The 21,348-nt window shown below is 43.7% G+C and overlaps 1 protein-coding gene and 1 long non-coding RNA gene across 5 annotated transcripts in view; one reads left to right on the top strand and one right to left on the bottom strand.

Annotated features, from left to right (window-relative positions):
• svp (COUP transcription factor 2) overlaps window positions 1-21,348 on the top strand; it is a 70,263-nt gene that overhangs the window by 18,871 nt on the left and 30,044 nt on the right. For all 4 annotated transcript variants that reach the window (XM_086910767.1, XM_086910766.1, XM_012484801.3 and 1 more), the window contains one exon: window positions 17,658-18,209. In XM_086910767.1, the coding sequence (XP_086766893.1) occupies window positions 17,658-18,209 (552 nt within the window). The remainder of the gene's footprint in view (window positions 1-17,657; window positions 18,210-21,348) is intronic.
• LOC147657203 (uncharacterized) lies at window positions 7,515-8,705 on the bottom strand. Its single transcript, XR_015292754.1, has 2 exons — window positions 8,609-8,705; window positions 7,515-8,236 (listed from the first exon to the last, which is right to left on the bottom strand). It is a non-coding gene; the product is annotated as an uncharacterized LOC147657203 (long non-coding RNA).

The following is a 21,348-nucleotide window of genomic DNA, read 5'->3' as shown; positions in this document are numbered from 1 at the left end:
TTTCGGATTTTGTTTGAATTTTCGTCTCCTTCAAAAACCTTCAACCCTTCGCCAAAATATTTTTCAAAATTCTTTAAAATCATCAAAATTTCGAATATTTCGAATGTTCATTCTCCATTTTTCCATTTCTTTTTCGAAATTTCCTCCCATTTCTTTAAAATTCTTTAAAATCGTCAAAATTTCGAATATTTCGAATTTTCGAATTTTCCTTCCTTCTCCATCATCGAATCCTTCGTTTTCCTAAAAAAAAAACAACCCCTCGCCGAAACATTCTTCAAAATTCTTTAAAATCGTCAAAATTTCGAATATTTCGAATTTTCGAATGCTCATTCTTCATTTTCCTATCCTCTTCAAAATTTCCTTCCATTTCCCTTTCGAATTCCTCATCTTCTTCAATATCATTCTTCGAAATTTTCTAAAATTCTTTAAAATTCTTTAAAATCGCCGAAATTTTGAATATTTCGTATTTTCGAACGCTCCTTCTCCTCGTCCTCTTTGAAATCAAATCAAGGAGAGCCCCTTCCATTTCCCTGTCGAATTCCTCGTCTTCTTCGAAATCAAATCGACGAAATTTCGAATATTTCGAATTCTCGAACATTTCCTTCTCCATTCTCCCATCGAATTCTTCGTCTTCTTCAAAAAACAACCCCTCGCCAAAACATTCTTCAAAATTCTTTAAAATCGTCAAAATTTCGAATATTTCGAATTTTCGAATTTTCCTTCCTTCTCCATTATCGAGTTCTTCCTCTTCTTCGAAATCGAATCATCAAAATTTCGAATATTTCGAATTTTCCTTCCTTCTCTATTATCGAGTTCCTCCTCTTCTTCGAAATCAAATCATCAAAATTTCGAATATTTCGAATTTTCGAATTTTCCTTCCTTCATTATCGAGTTCCTCCACTTCTTCGAAATCGAATCATCAAAATTTCGAATATTTCGAATTTTCGAATATTCATTCCTTCTCCATTATCGAGTTCCTCCTCTTCTTCGAAATCAAATCATCAAAATTTCGAACATTTCGAATTTTCCTTCCTCCCCCATCATCGAATCCTTTGTCGTCTCCTTCAAAAATCAACCCAAAATTCTTTAAAATCGTCAAAATTTCGAGTATTTCGAATTTTCGAATGCTCATTCTCCGTTCATCCCCGTTCATCTTCCTCAAAAATCAATCAACCTCTCCCCGCCCTCCCTCCCCCTCTTTTCGTCGAAATCTTCGACCGCGATCGCCACTTCCATCTTCCTCCACCCCTCCCCAACTAACCCTAGTCGAAAATTACGCGCGAATCAAGCGCGACAATGATGACTCGACAAAGACCTGCCTTCGACTCCACCTTTTTCATCCTCCAAAATCTCCATCCATCCATCCATCCATCCATCCATCCATCGACCTCGATCGGGGGATAATACGAAAAATACGAAAAATCGCGGAGAAAACGGGATTTTCCCACGCCTCCCTTTCCCGTGGATCCACCCCCTCCCCCTCCCCCTCCCCCCCTCGAACTCGTTCCGCGCGATAACATCACCCGATCGACCTTGCGCCGGGCGAGGCCCAGGTGGCTTTCGCCCCCTCCCCCCTCCAATCTCATCCCATCGAACGGAGGAGAAATTCGGGAGAGGAGAGAGAGAGAGAGAGATCTCGATCATAAGACCGCGGAACCGCGTGTTCGACCGAGTAGTACTCCTCTCGACCCCTCTCCCGCCACCACCAGATACCATCTGACCTTGTTCGAGACGTAAGAGAGCGAGACGGTCGTCGACACGAGGCAAAACGGATCCGTGCAAAACTTGTGCCGATCCTTGGATTATGCACAATAACCGGGAATCAATCGTGCAACGATCCTGAAAGCGATTTGAATTGCTCGATCCTTTTCTCCTCCGCTTCACTCTTCCTTGTCAACGTGACAACGTTCCATATATTTTTCGTAGTTGCACGAAATCGTGCGGCCGAGGCGAAAGAGAAAACGAAGGGAAAAAGAGGACGCGTTGGTTCCTTGTTCCCACGCCGCGACCCTGTCGCAGCAACGTCCGCTCATTATCCGCAATGATGCCTCCGCTTTTTGATAACAATTCGCCGGAAACGCGCCTCTTCCCTCCTCCTTCTTCCTCTCCCTCTTTCCTTTCTTTTCCGCCTCGGATTCTCGTGGACGAAGAGGCTCGAAGAAAAGGGGTGGCTTATCGACCACCTTCGAGTTCATAAATCCTTCCACCTCCCTCTCGAGCAATTCGAAGGAAATTCTTTCTTTCCTTCAAGTTAGGTTAGGTTAGGTTAGGTTAGGTTAGGTTAGGTTAGGTTAGGTTAGGTTAGGTTAGGTTAGGTTAGGTTAGGTAACTCAAGATTCTGTTACACGAATAATGAATCGTTTCGATCATCGGATGGATGTGACGTGGATGCAAAACGACACGTAACGTTCAATTAGACGTATCAAAATCAATATCAATATAGTTTTACTTGAGATGAAACAATTTAGAGAAAGGGAACGACTCGATCGAAGTGATTCAAAATTTCACCGAGTACAACAAGTTTCAACAAGTATCGGCCATTACAAATTTTGAAATTTCCAGTCCGAACGAGTTCTTTCCCTTTCCACATTCAAAATTTCATTACGCAATCTCGTGGAATTAAAATCTCTTTCTTCTCCGCCACTTGTCTGAGGTGCAACAAACTCTATATCAAGTAACTCTTATTCGAGCAAATTTTGCAAAAGTTTCCCTCTTGGAATTTCAATTCCAAAATCCCAAATCGTTTCGACATCCGTTTCCCCCTCCCTCCCTCCCTCCCTCCTTCGTTTCCGCGTTTCGAGGGCGAAATTATTCCTGGCCGAGAGAATAAAAGAAAGGAGGAGGAGGAGGAGGGGTAGCGTGGCAAGAAGAAGAAGAAGAAGAAGAAGAAGAAGAAGAAGGCATCGCGGAGGCCTCGCTGTTTCGAGGCAGCGAGCCGAGCGTTGCTCGGCTCAGAGAAGAGGAGAGGAGAGGAGGAGGAGAGCCGCGGGACGAGGTAGGGGCCTAGAAGAGGGGGGGGGCGGCTGGGGCGAGTCGGTGGTCCGAGGTCAGCGGGGTGCATGACCTTACCTCGGGGGCCCCTTCCTTCCGTGGGGCCCCCGAGGCAGACAGGATGCGCTCAAGATTACCCCGCAGATACTGTCCGCGATGATTACAGAAATCTAGGAAGCCGCTCAATTTAATTAACCCTTAATTGCGAGGGGAAGGGGAGGAGGATACTTTATTTCCATTCCAGTTGCGCCGCGAATTCGAGGGAAAAAAATACTATGAAAAATCCTTCCCTCCTTCCTTTAAACGAAAATTTTCATAGCTCGAGGATAAGTTTTTTAAAAAAAAAAAAAAAAAATCCTATATCCCTTCCTTTCCACGCCTCGAAAAATAATCCCTCTTTCGAAAAATTAGATGAGGCGCACGCTTCGTAGTAGTAAGCGTAGTTCGTTCGTTGCTTTTCTCTCGATATTTTTCTCATCTGAGACTGGACGGGAAGAGCGGAAGAATCGAACGGAGGAATCGATTAAACGCGGAAGAAATAATTGATCGCGCCGGTTGAATCGGTGTTATTAGGGAACCGGTATACAGAGAGGCCGATATATCTGGCTAGGCGAGGGTAGGCAGGCAGAATCGGTGTGGATTTCACTTATCTCTCTCCCTCCCGTGGCTTCGAATCGCCATGCTGCGCGGCATGCCGATGCAACGACGACGATGGCCATTATAGCCGCATTAACTGAAATTAGACATTGTTTCCCTTGGAGCTGGTCGGAGCGATGCAACAATGGGAGGACGACGAAGGCGGATAGCTCGAACCGTCGGGGCAAACCAAAATGGATGAGAGGTGGAGGCGAGGAGGGGGAATGCGAAAAAAATCTGTCGAGAGCAAGGGAGACGGAAGCTGGATGGAGAAAAATTACGCGAGAGGCTAACGTACGCTGACTCGAGGGTGGAGAGAGAGAGAGAGAGGGAAAGAGTGTGCAAAGTCTACTAATTTACCTCTTTTCCATCTCGTGCTCCGACTATCTATCCATCCATCTCTCTCTCTCTATACTCTCCTGCCTTTGCCCCTCCCATCCTCCGAGTCCACCTTTCTCCCCAGTGTACGCCGAGAGAAGAGATTGCCGATATTACGGCGGGGTCAGGATCGTGACTTTAATCAATTAGCGAGAGGTTTCTCAGACCCGGGAAATGATTAGTAATCCGACTGACGCTCGATTCTTGATCCTCCGTACACCACACGGCCACCAGATTCTTCCTCGGCCGCCGATATCTCCTTCGAGTTCGAGCGTATATTACACGAAACACCGGGTCAGATAACGTCGAGTGAAGCGAAGCTCGGTCCCGGGGGAAGCTCGTGGAACGAAAGGCCATCGAGCGCCGTTTGATAAATGCCACCGTCTGTCAGATTTTTTCCCCCAATCTTGCCGCGTATCTCGCATCTAGGATAGCGAAATCTTCGATAAAACGGCCACGAGTGATCACGAGTTGAAAATTTCGCACAGGGTTATTGTTAAAATTATTAAAATACTTCTCGAATTTTTAACGTTTATCTTCCGTACCGTTGTTACGGTTGATCCGCTCTCGTATGCGAAGTCTATACAGTGTCGATACAGGCGCCGCTAGCGGCGTAATTAACAAGTTCTAAAAATTTCGAGCAACGTTATTATTATTATTAAAATGCTCGAATTTGAAGCCGCCATTAGCGGCACGACTAACTAGTTGAAAATTTCGAGTAAAATTTATAAGATTATTAAAGTGATCGGATTTAAGCGTTTATTCGTAATACGGTTAATCCGCTCTTGGATTTTTCCTTCTTGCCAATCTTGTCGCGTGTCTTGCATCTAGGACGTAGGAGGCGAAGCCTTTCGATACAGGCGCCACTAGCGGCAGAACTAACTAGTTAAAAATTTCGAACAAAGTTATTACTAAAATGCTCGAGTTTAAACGTTAAAAATGCCACTAGCGACACAATTAACCTAGTAGTTAAAAATTTCGAATAAAACTTATCATTGTTAAAATGATCGGATTCGTTTTATTCGTAGCTAATACGGTTAATCCACTCTTGGATTTTTCCTTCGCCAATCTTGTCGCGTATCTTGCACCTAAGGCGTAGGATGCGAAGCTTTTCGATACAGGCGCCGCTAGCGGCAGAACTAATTAGTTAAAAATTTCGAACAAAGTTATTATTATTAAAATGCTCGAATTTATTCGTAGCTATTATTCGTAGATTGATCCGTTCTTGGCCGTTATCACCAGTTATTAATGAATGATCGAGAGTATAACTTTATTCTTAATTAATTTAATTTTGCCCATCTATGCTACTCGTACGAAGCGAAAATAATGCTTGTACAGAAGATTAGTCACGAATAATGTTTTCTCACGACCTACTTACATTTTTACCGAGGAAAAAGAAAAAGAGGAAGAAAAGAAGAATTAATTCGTTTTACATATTTATCTGGCGTCGATGAAACATCGATTTCATGGGTTTTTTTTTTTTTTCTCGTATACTTCTTTTTCAATTTTACGTTAGATTTAATTATTAATCCTTCGATCAGAGAGAAAATGAAACGCAAAATTTCAACGTTCAGGTTGTTGAGAGGAAGTAAACTCGCGGTTCGACGACGGGTAACTGTAATAAATATAATTTATTGGATAATTTATTATCCAGATAATTTCACTTCGTTATTAGCCGCATCCATTTCTATCGCTCGACAATTTTTCACGTCACGCGTTATAATTTAACTCGATTCGATATCCTATTAGACAAGAGTAAATAATATATGATTTTGACAATATATATATATATATATATACCAAGATAGCCCATTCGCTGTATCCTCAGAAAAATCCTCCGATATCCAACCTTGCTATTAATCGCGATTTCAACGAGCCCTTGAGTCAACACTCGATTCGAGGGAGAGAAAAATGTGGATTAAACCAGAGCCGTCCGACAAACGAGAGAAACCGTAAAGCGCCGATTGCGACGAATACCCGTCCTCGTACAAACGACTTTTCACGAGATTCATTGAGCCGGCAATGATCAACATCTCGCTTCACATTCGCCTAAATTTTCTCTCTCTCTCTCTCTCTCTCTCTCTCTCTCTCTCTCTCTCCCCCTCTCTCTCCCTTTTTTTTTCAATTCTTGAACAATTTTCCTCGACCAAGATCCAAAAGGCAACAATTTTACGTTATAAAATATTTCTTAACCCTTGGATTTGAACAATATTAATTTTTTCGTTTCTAAAATCGACGAAATTATTTCTAATTCGTAAAAATATATATATATATATATATATAGAGAGAGAGAGAGAGAGAGAGAGAGGGAGGGAGGGAGAACAATGACGAAGACAGAGACGAAGCGTTACAGGCGTTTAAAGAATTTAATTACCTAGCTTCGTGCTCCACAGAAATAAGAAAGGCGAAAGACGTTTCGCCGATCCCTTTATAAAATAACGCGCGAAACAGAGTTTAACGTTCGACGAATATTTCTTTCCTTGTTACTCGAACGCGCGTAAAATATAATTAAAATATAAAAGTTTCACGCGCTTTAATTGCTCGGCCGAGCGCTAGAAGGCTTCGAACATACATACATACATATATATACATATATATATATATATATATATATATATATATATATATATTGTATGCCCGCGGTCGTAACATAAATTTTAACGAGACTTTAAGGATGTCTTCGAGGAACGGAGGAAAACGGAAACGTTTCGTCGTCGTTCGTCGATTTATTTTTGGACCCGAATCGGGGGGGAGGGAGGGGTCAGGGAGGAAAAAATGAAAATGGCAGACGGTCCCCCTCCCTGCTTCCCCCTTATGTTTACGCATAATCCCTTTCCGGGGCATTAAAATATAAAGTAGACTTATTACCATGACAAAACTGTCGCCGGGTCAAGAGTACCTGACACCGTTTCGTGTGGGGGAAGGGGAGGGGGGAGGGATCGGAACTCGGCCTCGTTATGCATATTCAGAACGGTGCAAGGTCCGCAACACCGTTGCTCGCGCGTTACCCTTTGTCCCCTCCTTCCTCTCTCTCTCTCTCTCTCTCTCTCTCTCTCTCTCTCTCTCTCTCTCTTTCTCACCATCCAAGCAAGAGAGCAAAATTTTCCTTTCGTCCCTCCCAACTCGCGAGCTAGTGGCACCTCTCTCTCGTGGTAGGCGAGTCGTCCTATACCATTTTATCATTCGTCCGGATCAACGACGAATATTTTCCATCGATCGACTCTTCTTAGAAGTTTTAGCACGGCTCCGATCGCTCTGTAAAATACGGCTTCGAACACGGCTGTTAATCATCGCCATCGGTATTTAATGGAATATTTATCGATTTCGATCGAGACAATGTAACGTCGTAACGTAAGTTGTATTCATCGAAGTATTTGGAAAAGTATTCTTTTTTTCTGTTTACAACGAAAAATTTTTGTCAATCGCGTCGAATCGAATCGTAACGCGGTTAGAATACGACTGTTCATCGTCGCCACGATATTCGAAATATATAAAGAAAAGTATTCGTGTTTACATGGAAAATTAACACATCCGCCTCTGGCTATTTTATTTTATTCTCTGTATATATTGGGGTGTTGGCGAGTTTTTCGGTGGAACAGGAGCGAGCGGGGTCTATTCGAGGCAGGGAACACGAAGAGAAACGACCTTCGAGACCGGTAGAACTCTCGCGCGATCAGAATGTGAAAGTTCAACTCGGAAAAGGCGGTCAAACGCTACTACGCTTAGTCCGCTTTGCCGCGCACCCACCACGCTCGCTCTTTGCACATATACTATATATATATATATATGTGTGTGTGTATGTGTGTTTGTGTGTGTATGCACAGGCGTCCTATAATTCTTTTCTCTCTCTCTCTCTTTCTCTCTCTCTCTCTGTGTATCCTCTTTATGTATCTTGTACACAACTTCGACCGCTTTGGGCTCGGAACGCTTGCGTTCGAAACTGTTTTTCTCTTTGACCTTGCGTCAAACTCGCGACTCGACCTCTTCCTCGAAATAGTTTCTCCTCTGAAAAACTTGAGATCGTCGATGGAGATAGCAGTTTTTTTCTCTCTTTCTCTCTCTCTCTCTCTCTCTCTCTCTCTCTCTTTCTCGAAACGTTTCATCGATTTTTCTTCTTCTTCCTCCTCGTCCTCCTCCTCTTCCACAAAAGCGACGATAATCGACAAAAGGGGAGGGCCAAGAGAGAGGTTAAACACGATGAATAAAGACGTTCGAGACTGTTCCGAGTTCTCTGGAACGGAATGCGAAATTTCGATTCTTTTTTTTTCTCCCCAAGAAGAATTTATTATTCTTTTTTTCTATTCCTCTTCTTTTCGTTTCAACGCGCGTACACGTTTCTTGTTGAAAAGTGTCGTATCGCTTGGAGAGAAGGAAGGACGGAAGAAAGACGAGACGATTGAATTTTCTTCTCGATCGAGGAGGAAGGAAGAAGGATCGTCGATGGATCGTGGAAATTGAGCGGCGGTGGAGTGGAGTGGAGAAGAATCTGAGTGGTGTGCAGGCGGAGGGGGAGAGAAGAGAGGGGATTGGAATAGGCGATTAAATGGGCGGAAAAAGGAACGCGATGGAAAATATGAACACGCCGTTAACTCGTAAAACTCACCTGCCTTGCATCGCGAACCAGTCCTCGATAAACGTGGGCAGATAGAGCCGTTCCGTTGGCCGTCGTTAAAGAGTCGGGTGAACCGATCTCCAAGTAGATGTATCGATCGAGCGATTTATCGAAAGGTCGAAGACGTTACTTTTTTTCGCAGAAAATTCGAAACGTACGAGTTTCTTGTTAACCTTTTGCACTCCTTAATTTTTTTTTTTTTTTTTTTTTGTTTACCTAGGAACAACTTCTTAATCGTGTAAAATGGCGAAATGTAACGAATTCAGCGTATTACAAAGTGTTTGAAAGAAAAAAAAATTAGATTTAGACATTTTAAATTATTTTAAAAATTACAGTCGTGTATAACGTCGTGTCGTAGCTCGACATTGGAGTTGGTGTAAGAAATACGATGTCGAGCTACACTCGACGTACGAATCTTAAGGGTTAAGCTTTCTTCGCTCGAAAACTTTTTGAGAATTTTAATTTTTTTTCGTTCCTCTCTCTCTCGTATCAAGCTTCACAGAGCACAAGTTGGAACTCCTCGTTGAGGATTTTTTCGTTCGAAAAACTTTTCATACAGTATTTAACGTATCTCGATCTCCGATCTTTCAATAATTTCAAAACTTTTTCTCTCGTATCAAAAGGAGGAACGAAAGGAAGTGACGCACTAATCAAAAATTGTGCCTCCAATAATATGATTCGAATTAAATACACTGATTAAAAATTCCAAAAACGTTTTGATACAGTCTTTAATAGTGGCTCCATAATAATACAATTCGAAATATCGAAAATTCTCAAAACTTTCCTTTTTTCTTTCATTCCAACGAGGAAAGGAACGATTGGTCTCTGTATTTTAAAAGAAGAAAAGTTGCATACGAATCGAAAACTTTTCAAAAAAATTTTCCAATGATACAATTTTCGAAATACAATTCGAAAAATTCCAAAAAAAGAACTCGAAGTGGTCATCTTATTAAAAAAAAAAAGGAACTGGCACGTTAATCAAAATTTCAAAACTCCTTTTCATATAATCTGTCTTTATATAATCGCCAATAACACGATTCGAATTTGAAAAAATTCCAAAACTTCCCTTTTTTCTTTTCCAACAAGGAAAGGAACTCGCCTCCATATTAAAAAAAAGAAGAACCTGGCGCACCGATAAAAAAAAAAATTCCAAAAACTCTCCACTTTCGATCGTGCGCCTCCAATCTTCCGATAATACAATTCGAAAAATTTCGTCCCAACGAACTCGAGCTGGCGTCCTTATTAAAAGGAGGAACGGAAAGGAAGTGGATAAAGTGGATGGGAGGAGGCATCAAGGATTTCGGAGGGTCGCGGCGCGAGTGAATCACGTTCCGAAAGTGGACGGGCGGGCGAGGGACGATTGGGAAAGACAGTGGGTCAAAAAGTGGGGTCCGCGTGCGAAACAAGGACATCCGCGTAAGAAGAAGAAATTCTTTCGTCCTCTCCCAGGAGAGACTCCCACGCGATCGTCGTCTCTCTTCCTCGAGGCGATTCGGGGGGTCGCTCCTCCTCCCCTCACGCGTGCCCTCCATTTTCCCCGCAACGCGAACCGGAACGAATTGCGATTCAACAGTCGCCACTTCCTCCTCCTTCCCGCCCCCCCCCTCCTCCTCCTCCGAGGAAAGGTGTTGTTGCGTACGCTTATAGTTGCACAGTTCTCGAAGAAGATCGCGAGACTTCCACGCACGGCTAAGAAGAAGTTGGAACAGAGCCTAAGTGTTATGGCGAAACGATTCTAAAGTCGTGGTGTTGATTGGAAATTTGTTAATCAGTCAAGTTGGACACAAATGTAAAATAGTTTCAAAGATAAAAGTAAAATAAAGTTAGTTGCTTACTTCATTTTAATAAGTAATTAATTAGTAGAGGAAATTGAAAAAAATCAATATATATATATATATATATATATTGTATATTATTTTATATTGAAAATTTGCGACAAGATTCTTATTGTAATAATCTGAAGGATATATGGATGGTTACTACGAGTTCAAATATCTAAATCAGTATGAATCTAAATCAAATACATTATTAAAGAATAGATGAATACGAATATATTAAGCAAAGGTTAACAACTATCTCTCTCCATTTGAAGTAAAACGTTAGAGAGAGAGAGACGTAAAGATCGAACGCGCGAACGTTAGTTGCAAGTTGCAGGTCGTTCGAGAAGTGGAACAACGTAGAAAAGATGGAAGAAAGCGTGTTATTAATATATTCCAGATCGATTTCGTAACTCGTCGTTTCTTCCATTCATTTCGATAGCTCTCGATTCTCGTTCTTCGTCCTTTACAGTTTTTTCTCTCGAAATAAATAAATATATATATATATATATTTCTCGCGAAGTTGCTCGCATAACGCAAGATCGTGGGGCATCGAATAGCATGCGAGCGGAGGTCTGGCCGCGAGCAGGCACCGTGGGAATGTTAGGCGGGCCCACTGGCCGCTGCCCTCTCTCCTACCTCTTCGCTCTTCCTTCCTTTGCCTCGACCTCTTCTCCTATCCGTTCTCCTATTTCTTCCTTCCCCCTTCTTTCTCTCTTATTCCGTTATTGGACGCGTTTAACCACACTTACGCGCAACTTTTTTTATTTCTCCTCTTTTGTTTATCAATATTTATTATTGAGACTTTTCATAAAATTTGAAAAACGATGAAAATTTCATTCGTCATCTTTGTCTCTCCTTTTCTCTTATCCTATACCGCGCTTTCGACTTCTTCTCTTCTCTTTTGCGTAACTTTGTTTAAATGTTCTTGGAAGTAAGGAAGAAGAGGACGAGACTCGTTCCCTGCTTGAGTTGAAAATTTCACTCATGGAATATTAATGTGGAATTTATATCGTCGTTTTCGGGACGATGCTCACGTTGATAGGATATAGATTTTTGCTAAAATTGGACGAGTGTGAACGATCGAAGAGAGTTGGAAGTGACGCGAGTCGCGCAACTTGCGTTACATAGCTTGCCAACTAAGCGAAATTCTCGCTTCTTTGCCAACAGTTGGGCATTAACCCTAGTTGAAGAAAGTAAACTAGTTAAAAATAAAGTTACTTCGAGTAATTGATTATTATTATTTTCGTTTCGAACGATAAATCGAATCGAGTGTAACTTTACATTCGTATCGCTTCAACTATTAAATTCCCCCGCGTCACGAGCCGCATACAATAACACCCGAACACACTTACGCAACGAGTGACGAATAAAATGAAAATCACAAGATCGCGGAATGACACTTGTTAAAAAAGAAAAAAAAAAAAATTAAAAGAAACGAACCAGATCCTTCGTTAGGTTGGTTACCAACGTATCGTCGAATTAACGACGACAGGACGTCGAGTAAGTAAAAGGGGACGAAGAAGGAGGATGTCGCTCGCTCTCTTTCTCGAGAAAAGGGAGGGGATAGGATAGTCGAGGACGAGGCAAGTCGGTAACCTTCTTTCCGGCGAAATTATCATAATGGCTCGGAACAGAAGCATGGCCCGAAGCGACCTCCGCTCGAGTCGAAAACTGGCCGTTCGTTGTACGAGATGCATGCGCTACGCTCGCTTTGGACGGGTATGTAAGCGCGTGTGCTCGCCTCGAACCCGACCGAGGTTGCCCTGGCGGGCCACAACGCCGGCTATATACACACACTTCCAATGCCTCTCTCTCACACGGTAATTACGTGACGTATTAATACCAGTTATTCCGCGTCGACTGGTTCTCTTGCCCGTCTCGATCCGCAGGTGTATTTCGGATCTCTCTCGATCCTTCTCTCTCTCTCTTTCTTTCTTTCTTTCTTTCTGTCCGTCTCTATCTCGCGCGCGCACGCGCTCTCGTCTTCCTTTCGTTCGTCTCGTCCCGTTCCGTCTCGTCCCGCCTCGTCCCCCTTCCACATAGCGAAGGATTCGTTCCTCTCGCCGGTTTCGCGACTCGCACGTATCCTCCCACGAAGAGTGTAGTACCACGTCTACGTGGCCGCCGTTTAATGGGATAACTTTTTAGAAAAGGAAGAGTTTTCGAAGGAGTGTATAAGCTGTGCCGCGTGTAATATCCAAATATCCGCAAAAATAAATTCGCTCGTTGAATCGTCGATGTTCGAATACGATTACGAATAAGAATATTCGTGGAACGAATATATTCTTCGAACGGAGAGAAGGAAAAGAAGGGGCGAAAACGAGCGTGAAAGGAACGCGCATGACGAACGTTCGAAACGTAATAACAATATTCGCGGTGGTGAATCAACCGTAATATTTATATGCTCGAGTAAACGTTGTTTCGTGCATTTCAACCGCTTCGAGAGCCAGTTCTTTTCAGAAATTTTTAACTACTTTCCAACGGGTTGATGCATAACTCTGGTTTGGAACGTGTTGTACGTACGTATGCTGGCCGGTAACGGGACGACGATACGGAAATCTTAATAACATCGACTCGCGGCACTTCTCTCGCTACCCGCCTACTCTTTGCCTTGCCACCTTCGAGCCGGAACTGTTGCCCGCGGGGACCAGCACCCGCTTATTAGCCGTGTAAAAATCACTCCACGCGATGCTGCGTCGGCCACGCGATACCACCACCCCTCCGTGCTTTCTCCTTTCTTCTCGCCCCCTCCCTCAATTTTTCGTCTCCCATTTTTTCAAGGAATCGAAGTAATGTGATTTAAATTATGTAAAAATTATGTAATTCTCTCGAGAAAGTTGTTTCGAAATTTATAAAGAATACTCTACTTGTAAAATTACTAGTTGTGATTGTTTCGTTTTTCGATTTTTAAAATATCATATGTGCGGATTTTTAATTTCAATTTCGCCCTAATTCATGATTTGAACAAAGAGCTTATACACTTCTCGTGGAATTCGCGTGGAGAAAGAAAGTTTCGTTTAAATATATATATATATGGGTAGTTGTAAAAACTAAAAGTAAAAGAAAGATAGATTGGAAGATAGGGGGAAAAAAGAGGGAAGAGGGAGGGGATAGGTGGGTAAGAAGCTCTCCCTTCCCATCATTAGGCCGTTTGGCCGCGAGGCCGCCGCAGGGTTTTACGTAGGTGTTTATTTATCGTCGGAGGCCGCACGGAGGAGAATTAGTACCGGCCTGTATAATCTCTATTTGGAGTAATTATCTTGCAAACGTTAATGGATCTTCTTCCGCTCGATCGTAGTCGAGAGACGTGGAACGTTTCGATTCCAATCCAAATCCTTCCTTTGGATTATTATTATCATTATTATTATTATTATTATTCATCATTTTTCCTTTCCAATTTTTCGTCGAGCGACGGATCTCGAAGAGGGCGCCACTTTCTCCAAACAACAATATCAACAATATAAATTCGAACTTTCGAAGGAAAATAAACTCTCTTTCGGAATTGATCCCTTTGAAGAATTATTCGCGAATGCATCGAGAGTAAAAGCTACTGGACGGCTTTTCAGAGAATCTCAAAAATATATATATATATATATATATCCGCATTCTTTCTCGTATTACTTCCATCTTATCTTCGTCGACAACTCCCTCTCTCTCTCTCTCTCTCTCTCTCTCTCTCTCTCTCTCTCTCTCTCTCTCTCTCTCTCTCTCTCTCTCTCTCTCTCTCTCTCTCTCTCTCTCTCTCTCTCTCTCTCTCTCTCTCTCTCTCTCTCTCTCTCTCCCCTCTCTCTCTCTCTCTTTCCCCCCCTCTCCCCCTCCCCCCTCTGTCTGTCTATCTCTCTCCCCATGAGCATCGTTCCTTCTCGATCTTCGTCGTATCTCAGTTTTTTCTTGAGAATAGGAAAATGGGAAATTAGGATGGGGCAAAGTTTGTGGAGAACGCGGAAGAAAGTTGGTCTCCAACCGGCACGTACGAGTTTACGAGTTACGGCGAGATACGAGATATGTCGTAATCGACGACCCAATGACCTCGTGCCGATGTTCATGTAGGTCGTCGTCACCGTCACCGTGCTCGGCGGGAAAATCGCAACAGCCGATTTCGACCTCGAGCTTGCCTCGACTCGAACGTTTCGTTGCTAAAAAAAAAAAAAAAAAAAAATTAAACGATCGAGAACACTTTCGCTTTATTTTTCTTCTTCGAGGGATATTTACCATCCTTCGATAAAATAGAACATTCTCGAGAATATTTAATATATTTAATTCTCTTAAACCCTTAATCTTCGTTGTTAGTCGGTTTGGCGGGAAAATAAATAATTTCGAGAAAAAAAAAAAAAAAAAGAAATACACGGTCGTTGAAAATATCTGCATGTTCACGGTTCGCTCGTCGAAATTGACGAGCGCGCGACCGTTCGAGCGTGACGAGAGCCCATAGCAGCGGGCCGGGCCCGCCTATTGAACTTTACTCCTCGCGATACACCGTGAAATTTTGCTACCCGTCGCATGCCGCCAATATCTCCTCCTCGTCTTCGAACGGCCGCGGAAAAATAACCGTTTTGAATCACGTTCACGTTCCCTCTTCGCCCCACCCAAGTGATTCGATCATCGCTCGATTTTCGTGTTTCAAGTTTATAAGTTCGATTCCGTGGTTCATTTCGACCAAGTTTATACACATTCGTTTATATTACTCGTGTTGGGAAGATTCGATTATAATTATTTCGATCGAAAGGTGTTATATCGACCAAGTTTATACATTCGTTTATATTTCTATTTGGGAAGATCGTACGATTCGTAATTATTTCGATCGTCGAAGTCGCGAATATTTCGCGGGGAGATTTCTCCGTCCGGCGGAGCAGCGGGGAGGGGTACGGCATAGGTCTTTCTCTTCGCCCCCCTCCCCACCTCCTCTAGTCGATCGCTCGACCGTCCGTCCGTCCGTTCGTTCGTTCGTTCGTTCCCCGCGTCGCCGTCATCAATCCACGTCCGACGATTTCTCTGTGCCTTCGCCTCCCCTCCCTCTCAGCCACCCGTCTCCATTTTCGTGGAATGAATTTCCACGCGCTAAAAATCGCTTCTTCTTTTCTTCTTCTTCTTCTTCTTCGAGAGAGAGAGAGAGAGAAAGAGAGAGAGAGATTTCGGATAGGAAGTTTGTTTGGAGAAGGAGGAGGAATATTCTGGAATTGGAAATGGAAAAAAGATTTCTCGGCCTGGACTTTGACACGGCGGCGAGTCTTTCGAAGATAAGCGTTTATCGTGTATACGAGCCTGGTCGAGACGCTTTTTTCGCCTCGGCTGCGAAGCGAGTGTTTTCGCGCCGATTCCCGATAACCGTGAACCGGCCTCCTCCCCCTCCTCGCCCCCATTTTTCGGAACAAAAAATAAGCAGCCGATAATGGCGATTAATGGCGGCCGACGGTTATCGGCCGACCCTCGACCTCCCTCCCCTCTCCCCTCCTTAGACGTCGCGGAGGGGAGGGGAACGTTGTCGCGAATGTCGAGTCGAATTAGACTTTGTTGTTGTTGTTGTCGTCGTAGCCGTCGAGCTCGTGTCGTTTTTTTCCTTTTTCTTTTCTTCTCTTTCTTTCGGTAATTTTCCTATCCTCGAACGGAAAAAAAGTATATATATATATATATGTATATATGCACATAAACATTTCTTCTCTTGAGTAACATCGAGTTCCAAGTAAACGATTTTGATGAACGATACGAAGAGGAGGAGGATTCGCGTACTCGTTTATTATTTCCATCGTTTTCATCGTCGATTTACATTTTCGTATCGATAATACCCGTCGAGGAGCGTGAGAGGGATCTAATCTGTTATGATCGAAGGAACAGTGGAAGGAAAAAAAATAGTTGTGCGAAGTTGTAAATAAATGGTTGTTACAAAATTGTAGGCAAATATTGGATTCATTCTCCTCGCTTATACCACGCATTCGCTTTGAGTCGTAATCCTCCCGGCGCGGACAAAAGCGAGGCCTTTTACGAACGTTATACGCGAATAAAATTAAAATACATCCATTTATAAATTTATTACGTGTATCCATAAGCGCGGGAACGGCGAGGGAATTCCTCGATTCCTCGTTTCGATCCTCTTGAATGCAGAATTTGTTTAAACAAATATTTTATTTTGTATCGAAGCGCGCCTTTAACGAGCACCAACTTCTTAATGCGAATTCTTTCTTCTTCTTTCTCTTTTTCTCTCTCTCTCTCTCTCCTTTCTTCGCTTCTCATATTCCACCATTGCACGCATGCGCGTCGCAACGTATACAATCGAACTCTCTCGTACGTTTCGACAGAGTAGTAAAAAAACCGTCCAACTTCTCGCCCGATTATCCACGTACGAATTTCCACACGAATTATTTTCCGCTCGAACGAGCCACGAAACGAGTATCCGTGTTCGGGCCGGCCACGGTAACGGTACCCCGCTCCTACACCGCGACCGGACGAAATAACAGAGTCTCTCGCTCGCTCGTAAGGGAAACCTTACCGTTCGAAATCGGCGTCGATGAGTGCCGTTTCTAAACTTCGAATCCCCGATTTTTTCCCTTTCGGGTGAGAGTAAATGACGCAGCACTGATACATCAAGTTGTTGGCGAAAGGAAGCCAACGAGAAGCGTGAAATTTTGCTATTTTTTTTAAATTCCAAATTCCATCGCAATTTTTTTTTCCTTCGAGCTTTCGTTATTATATCAATCTCACGAGTTGAGTGATTTTTCAATGTAAAAAGGAAGCGAAGGAAATGTGAAATTATCGAATAGCGATTTTTTCCTTTCGAGTAGAATTAGCGGAAAGGAAAAAGGAAAAAGGAAATGTGAATTTTGCTATTTTCAAATTCGAGCAATCTCAATATCTCAATTTTAGTTTAGTAGTAATTAGTAATTTTCCAATTTTTAAATTCTAAATTTCCACGATCTCTCGATTTTTTTGAATTAATAATTTTCCAACGTAAAAAAAGGAAATTCGAATTCTGAATTTCGAAGGAAGGGGTGAACGACGTCGAGAGAGAGAGGAGGTTGGAATTCAAGCGCTGCGCAGCGGGGGATGTCGAGCCGGGCCCCGAAGGAGGAGGAGGAGAGACCGAAGCAGAGCCTCCCTTCGCCCTTTCCTCCTTCCCTTTCCTCCGCGAATCTACGCGCGAAAACGCGAGAAAAGGCTGGGCGAAAAAGATGAAAAACTGTGGGAGGAAAGGATTAAAAGTGTTGGTGTTGGTTGGTGTGTTGCAGCGGTGCAAAGGGGACGAGTGCCACCGTCGCAGCCGTCGCTGCCAGGTTTGCCGGGGCAGTTCGCCCTGACGAACGGGGACGCCGTGGCGTGCGCCAGCCTCAACGGCCACTCGTACCTCTCCTCGTACATAAGCCTGCTCCTCAGGGCGGAGCCGTACCCGACCTCGCGCTACGGCCAGTGCATGCAGCCCAACAACATCATGGGGATCGACAACATATGCGAGCTGGCCGCGAGGCTCCTCTTCTCGGCGGTCGAGTGGGCGAGGAACATCCCGTTCTTCCCCGACCTCCAGGTCACCGACCAGGTAGCCCTCCTCAGGCTAGTGTGGAGCGAGCTGTTCGTGCTGAACGCGAGCCAGTGCTCGATGCCGCTCCACGTGGCGCCCCTCCTGGCCGCGGCCGGCCTCCACGCGTCCCCGATGGCCGCGGACCGCGTCGTCGCCTTCATGGACCACATCAGGATCTTTCAGGAGCAAGTGGAAAAGCTCAAGGCCCTCCACGTCGACTCCGCCGAGTACAGCTGCCTCAAGGCCATCGTCCTCTTCACCACAGGTTAGACCTTATTCTTTTCCCTTATTCTTTCTCTTAACCGGAAAAATCTGTACGAAACACGGTTATCTCTCGTCCCGACACGGAATTATTACGGTGGCTAGCTAAGCTTCCGAATGTCACGAATTATTAACGGACGAAACAACGTTTAATCCTCTCTCCGTGCGAAAACGGGCGAAACACGTGTCGCTATCTCTCGCCTCGTGACAGAATTATATTTTTCCGTTCAAAGATCGGTGGCGAAGTTCCGATGTTTTACACGAATTATTACGAACGAAACAACGTTTAATCCTCTCCCCGCGCGAAAACGAGCGAAACACGTATCCCTCGTCTCGAGACAGAATTATTTCTCCGTTGAAAGATCGGTGGCGAAGTTCCGATGTTTTTCACGAATTATTACGAACGAAACAACGTTTAATCCTCTCCCCGTGCGAAAAGTAGCGAAACACGTGTCGCTATCTCTCGTCTCTCGAGAGAATTACATTTTTCCATATTCGGGTGGTGGCGAAGTTCGAAGCAAAAATTTATCACGAATGAAACGTTCGTAATCCTATGCCCGCGCGAAAGACGGTCGACGAAGGGAGGAGAGGGACGGGATGACGGAAAGGAAACGGCGGATAGAGGTTTCCGTAGATGGCGGCCGAGCTCGATAGGAATCGGTGGATAGGTGGACTCGATCCTAGAGAGGAGCGGTTGGAGAAAGGGGAACGCGGGCCTGCCGGAAGAAGTCCGGAATCGACTCCTCTCTCTCTCTCTCTCTCTCTCTCTCTCCGCGAGCTCCTCGTCCGATCGGGTGAGATGTTATCGACGGAGAGGGAGTGGGGGGGGCTGTCATCCTTCGAAGAGGAGCGCGATCCTCTCCTCGCCAACGGGAGAGACACGGGACTCACAATGCGCGGCGATCGTCATCGAGCAGCCAGCCGCTCGAGACAATGAGCTCGCGCTTCTCCACTCCCCTCCCTCCCTCCCCCCCTCTTTCTCGCGACACTCCCTTTCCGAGCGATCAACCGTTTTCCGCGACCGTTTCGAAACACCTGTCGCTCTCGGATCGTTCGCGCGAACGCCAACCTCCTTCCAACCGACCGAGAATATCTCCTTTGCGCTCTCGTCGCCATTCTATCTTTTATTTACATTAGCAAATATACGTATATAATGTAATTACATTCTCTCGTTACTTGATCGGTAACCTTATTATAATATACGAGTGCATAGGATAGAATCGTAATACTCGTATGCCATCGTTCTACATTTTATTATTATACGTATATTTACATTAGTAAATACATATATCTAGGTATGGTAACCTTCTTAAATATAAATAAACGAGTAGTATAGCAAGGTTAAATCGTAATACGAACCTCTCCGCTTTTTCTCGAAAATTTCCTTCGTACGTCGCCAACCTACGTTTTATTATTGCACATATATTCATATTAGTAAATATATATATATATATATATATATATATATAGATTGGTAATCTTCTCTAAACACAAATACGAGTGCGAAGGGTTAAATCGTAATACGAATCTCTCCGCTTTTTCTCGAAGGGATTCGCGATCGTCGAACTGTTTTTCGGTCGCATGGATCTCGCGATAGGAGGGGAGGGGGGGGAAAAGAGGTAGGGCAGATCCTCGGGGTGGTTGGATGGAAGTGGGTGGCCGAGAAGCACACGCGCTTGGGTAGAGGGGGGAACCTTCTCGGTTGTAGATACACAGGGACAATTTATTTTCGTGCTGTATACGGCTTAGAGCTCGCTTCACCTTATGCTAATGTCCGCTCCGCTAGCTTTCCCCTAAGCGTGCCCCTCGTGCGCCCTGTTCTTCTCCTCCTCTCCCCCCCCCTCTCTCTCTCCTTACCCTCCTCCGCGTGTAACAGGATTTTTTGCTTCTTCTTTTTTTGACGCGAAAAAGATCTATTATGTATCCGGAGAAAGAAGAAATTCTCGAATATCTCGTCAATCGACTTCTCGCTTCATCTCGCTTTTTAGACGCTCGCTCGCGTCTAATTGTTCGGATAAAATGGTGGAACGAGGGCACGGCGCACGGAGCGTGTCCAAGCATCAAACGGGCTAGAGATGGAGCGTGTTGCGCGCAGGTTCGGCTTTCTCCCGTGCATATATACTCGGTGACGCTCGGACGCGTCTGACTGGACAAAATTCGTTTTCGAACGTGTAGTAGGGGATCGTGATCGTTTCGATTTGAAATTTTAAATCCTTTTTTTCTTTTTTTTAGAGAAATATTGAGAGTGAATTTATCAGAGAAGCATCTATTTTAGTTCGAATCGTTATAATTTTTTCGCTCGTATGCGAACGATTCGTCGATGATTTTTTTACGCATCGTTCCGCATCGTTCCACGCGATAAGAGTCGAATGTACGAAAAGTAGAAACTTTTTACTTTTTTTTTTTTTACCTCCATATTCGATTCGCAAAAACTGTATTGGAATTAATTTGCTCGCCATCGGGCGGATTCTTTAATATCAACTACTGATATTTATGGATTATAATATTCCTAATTTTTTAATTGGCAATTTTTCTATTCTATTTTTATAATTTTATAATTTTCAGTTTTATCATTTCTATCCTTATTTTACCCGCCAATGAATTATCACCGTTTAGGCCTAATATCTATTATAGGATAAGATCTTCGAGGATATCCCTTCCAAGGGATCCAGTTTATCGTTCATCGTCGAATTCGAAACGCTCTCCAAGCTACATCCGCAGATATATCGCGCGCGGTTACTCATGGATTCAAATCACAAATATCGATTATTACGTATTTTCTTTTCCCATTCCACATATTAACCGAACGCAACGTTAATTTTTCTTTATATATATTTATTTCTCCTAACCTATATACTTTTACATTACATGCTTTTAACGAAACGACAAATTACCGGTAAGAACCGGTTCTATTGTTTTCTCAGAAATTAAATCTCAAAAGCGAGGGGAAAAGAAATAATTTCGTTTTCCTCGGTCTGCCGCCCCATCGACCGAGACGATATCGTAATTACCGTTAGAATTGTCCGATATTTCGGCCGGTGATCACGCGAGGCCACCCCATAGAGCGTTGCAAATCCACGCCGCGGATGTATTTATGCGGCAAGGCATTACGACGGTGAGTTATATATATACATATATATATA

The sequence above is a fragment of the Apis florea genome, unplaced genomic scaffold (genome assembly GCF_048593485.1).
Source record: "Apis florea isolate Af1SG1 unplaced genomic scaffold, ASM4859348v1 contig_3203_pilon, whole genome shotgun sequence".
Classification (NCBI taxonomy): Eukaryota; Metazoa; Arthropoda; class Insecta; order Hymenoptera; family Apidae; genus Apis; species Apis florea.
This window is presented reverse-complemented; position numbering and strand designations above follow the sequence as displayed.